At 47.7% G+C, this 4,611-nt stretch overlaps 1 protein-coding gene across 1 annotated transcript; it reads left to right on the forward strand.

Moving 5' to 3' along the window:
• Positions 1 to 1,264, forward strand: LOC144333995 (uncharacterized). The gene is made up of 2 exons (XM_077960261.1): positions 1 to 381; positions 1,187 to 1,264. The coding sequence occupies exons 1-2, from the start codon at positions 25 to 27 to the stop codon at positions 1,244 to 1,246; spliced, it is 417 nt and encodes a 138-aa protein (XP_077816387.1). The 5' UTR covers positions 1 to 24; the 3' UTR covers positions 1,247 to 1,264.
• The last annotated feature ends 3,347 nt before the right edge of the window (positions 1,265 to 4,611 follow it).

Below are 4,611 nucleotides of genomic sequence, written 5' to 3' on the forward strand. Positions count from 1 at the left end.
GTCCGAGACGCTGATAAACTTATCATGGGGCAAGAGTTGCACGTTATAACCCCTCATGCCATTGAAGGCGTCCTCCGGCAGCCGCCGGACCGATGGATGAGTAACGCCCGGCTCACCCACTATCAAGGACTGCTGTTAAACCCCCTCAGAATAACTTTTCTGCCCCCAACCTCTTTAAACCCTGCTTCACTGCAGCCAAATCCAGACTTGGACGCCCCGTCCCATGAGTGCACTGAGATACTGGCTCAGGTGCATGGGGTGCGGGAGGACCTGCAAGATCGTCCGCTCCCCGACACAGAACTCACCTGGTTCACTGATGGCAGCAGCTATGTCCACCAAGGCCAGCGGTATGCAGGAGCGGCTGTAACGTCAGAGACTGAGGTAATCTGGGCAGAACCCTTGCCTCCAGGGACATCGGCCCAAAGAGCCGAACTGATAGCCCTTACACGGGCCCTCACCCTAGGGGCAGAGAAAAAACTAACAGTATACACGGATAGCCGCTATGCTTTCGCTACTGCACACATACATGGGGCCATCTACAGAGAAAGGGGACTATTAACAGCCGAAGGCAAAGAAATAAAAAACAAGCAAGAGATCCTAGCTCTATTAACTACTTTGTGGAAACCAAAGAAATTGGCTATCGTACATTGCCCTGGGCATCAGAAACCAACTACGCCAATTGCTTGAGGCAACTTCTTAGCTGACCAAACCGCAAGGAGCATAGCAAAAGCTCCCAGTCAGCTCCTCGCGCTCCAGCTCCCCGATCCTGGCCCGCGAAATTTGCCATGTTTTCCCGACTATACCGAACAGGATCGCGAATGGATGAACACGCTTCCCCTAAAACAGGTTAAAAATGGGTGGTGGACTGATATAAATGACCAAACCATCCTACCAGAAAAATTAGGACGGCAGGTGTTGGAACACATCCACCGGACAACCCACCTGGGTGCCTGGCGAATGATGGACTTAATCAGGCACGCCAAGTTTAGAATCAGGCGCATAGCTGAACTGGCCAGCGATGTCACAACAAATTGCAAAGCCTGCCAACTAAACAACGCTTGCCCCCAAACCCAGACCACCGCAGGAATTAGGTGTAGAGGAACTAGGCCTGGTATCTATTGGGAAATAGACTTTACTGAGATAAAGCCTGGAAAATATGGGTATCAGTACTTACTTGTCTTTGTAGATACTTTTTCAGGATGGACAGAAGCGTTCCCAACTAAGAGAGAAACTGCTCAGGTTGTAGCAAAGAAAATTTTGGAAGAAGTCCTCCCCAGGTATGGCTTTCCCGTCCAAATAGGGTCAGACAATGGACCAGCCTTCGTTGCTAAGGTAAGTCAGGATTTGGCTTCCATTCTGGGGGCAAATTGGAAATTACATTGTGCTTATAGGCCCCAAAGCTCAGGACAGGTAGAAAGTATGAATCGGACTCTGAAGGAGACCTTAACTAAATTGACCATGGAGACTGGCACTAATTGGGTAGTACTTCTCCCCTACGCTCTGTTTCGGGCCCGAAATACCCCTTACAGACTAGGCCTCACACCATATGAAATCATGTATGGCAGACCCCCACCCCTGGTCCCCAGTCTAAAAGATGACTTACTCAAACCTGAAACTGAAAATGTCTCTGAGCTCCTGTTCTCCTTACAAGCCTTACAGAAAATTCACCAGGAAATTTGGCCCAGACTACGAGAACTGTACGAGGCAGGACCTCCGCCGACGCCTCATCCGTTCCAGCCGGGAGACTGGGTCCTAGTCAAGCGCCACCGGCAAGAAACTCTTCAACCCAGGTGGAAAGGACCACTGCAAGTACTCCTGACTACTCCCACCGCTCTCAAAGTAGAAGGCATCACTTCGTGGATCCACTACACACACGTCAAACCAGTGGACCCAACATCCGACCTTCTCGAGCCGTCTGGAGCACCGGTTACATGGACTATAGACAAAGCTAAGAACAATCCCTTAAAGCTAACCCTGCGCCGTCATCCCCATAGCCGTAACCATGTCTAGCTTACCTATGCTTTTATGCCTTATGCATCTGACTCTCCTCACTGCTGCGCCGTCTAATCCCTATGTCTGGAGGTTCTGGCTCTATGAGAACAAAACTCACCCCGGGGAAACCCCCGAAGCAGGTAAACTGCTAGCTAGCGCAGACTGCCCCCCCTCAGGGTGTAATACTATAGTTTACCTCAATTTCACTAGGTTCCAGATTGCCCAACCAGCAATACCCATGATCTGTTTTGAATATGATCAAACTGAATATAATTGTAAAAATTATTGGTGGCACCAGAGTGCAGGTTGCCCATATAGCTACTGTAAGACGCACTCTGTCCGATACTGGAGAGAACGACAAGGGTGGTATTTTTACAAAACTGAGTCTCCCGTCACTTACACTTGGATAATTAGAGACCCATGGGACTCTCGGTGGACAACCCCACAACATGGGGGAGTATATTACTCATCAACTAGTACCTGGCCCAGTAGCCATTTATATCTGTGGAGAAGTCTAGTCCAGATTCAACCCTTAATCCACACACAAATCCACAGGCAAGAAACCAAGCTATCACAAGACTTGCAGCCCTTCTCCTGGCTAACTCTATTACGGGAAGGGCTAGCATTCGCCAACCTCACTGGTTTAGGCGACCTGTCCTCTTGCTTTATGTGTGCAACCCTAGGAAGACCACCATTAACGGCTGTTCCTCTATCCTCCCCTCCCACAAACTATACAGGTTTTAACTCATCGATAGTCACGATACCTGATGTGGCCCTGTACCGTGACCCATACCAAGAGAAATACCCCTATTGTTATTCGGCATTTAGCAACAGCCTCTGTAACCAATCGGCTACATACCCTAATAGTCCCATATATGCTCCCCCTGGTGTGTTCTTCTGGTGTAATATGACTCTGTTAAAAACTCTGTCCAAAAGCATCTCTGACAGACAGTTGTGTATCCCTGTTACCCTAGTTCCCCGACTGACACTGCTAACCCCGGCAGAGTTCATAGGCTGGGCAGGGACCGCCCCAACTAAAACTGCGCGACATAGACGAGCAGTTTTTCTACCACTAATTGCCAGAATATCCTTAACCACCTCTGTCGTCGCAGCGGGGTTAGCAGGAGGGGCCCTACAACACTCCATGATAGAAAACGACAAGCTGTTACAACAATTCTCTGTTGCTATGGAAGACTCCGCCTATTCCCTAGCCTCCCTTCAGCGGCAGCTCACCTCCCTAGCACAGGTCACCCTTCAAAACCGCAGAGCCTTAGACTTACTCACGGCTGAGAAAGGAGGTACCTGTATGTTCCTCAAAGAAGAATGCTGTTTCTATATAAATGAGTCAGGGTTAGTTGAGGAAAGAGTCCAACGCCTACACGAACTAAGCTTAGAAATGAAAAAGCAACAATTCACTACAGCCACTAACAATTGGTGGAGCTCTTCAATGTTTTCCCTTCTGGCACCCCTTTTAGGCCCCCTAATGTCTTTACTACTTCTATTCACTATAGGCCCCTGTGTGGTAAATAAAATTTTACAATTTGTCAGAGAAAGGTTTGATACCATCCAACTAATGGTCCTCCGTAGCCATCACCAGCCTCTCCTGCACCCAGAAAGTGAGGCTATATTATAAGACTCTGGAAATCCAAGATTGGACATCCAGTTACTTATGAGAAGGGGGAAATGAAAGGACACAAAGATAGATGTGTACCCGCCCCCCACCCGCTACACCCTTGTTCTGCTCTCTAATCTTTGCACATACCAGAGATTTCGTAAGTTCTGTGAGTACCTGGTTTTCTGCACGTACCAGAGATTTTGTTTTGCACATACCAGAGATTTTGTAAGTTCTGAGGCAAGGTCACAAGACGTGTTTAAGTAAGATAAACTCTTGCTGCCATAAACCTGCTCTCCCGCCTCAAAGTTTGAACCAAAATATCAGAAATGGCAGGAACCAATCATAGTTAGCCAAATCGCCTTGTTCAAACACTAGCCAATCATATATCTGATTTGTATAATAACTCTATGCCCACTTTTCTTAGACTATATAACATTGTTCGGAGCTGAGTGGGGGAGCTCTCCTGCCCGTCTCGTTTCACGAGCGAGGGAGAGTTCCAGGTTCGAACCTGTAATAAAGATCCTTGCTGCTTAGCTTTGACTCTGGACTCTGGTGGTCTTCTTCGGGGAATAAACGGTCTGGGCATAACAACTGGTCTCCCTCTGGGAGTATCCAGGAAGGAACTGTGGATCCCTTTCATGCTGCGTAAGAACTCAGTAAACCTCAGGTGTATTTTCTTTCTGTTCTGAGCAGTCCAGCATCAATTTCTAACATACTGCAGAGATAGAGCCTTGGTAACGATGTGGTCCCTCTGAGGTGGCTTGAAATGCTCCCATTCTGCACACAAGAAAGTGAGAAACAAGCACCAACACAGAGGTTCTATCTAACCTGGTTGTGTTAAACACTAATTTCCAACATGGATAACTGTATTCAATCTGCTTGGAAAAAATGACTGGTCCAAAAAATGGACACATTGAAACCTTGGAATGTTTAGCTGCATATCTACCGCTGTGTAGAAAAAACAGTTTTTCTCTGTTGTCACACCAAAAGAATAAACACAGAAG

Source organism: Macaca mulatta, chromosome 13, assembly GCF_049350105.2.
Source record: "Macaca mulatta isolate MMU2019108-1 chromosome 13, T2T-MMU8v2.0, whole genome shotgun sequence".
Taxonomy (NCBI): domain Eukaryota; kingdom Metazoa; phylum Chordata; class Mammalia; order Primates; family Cercopithecidae; genus Macaca; species Macaca mulatta.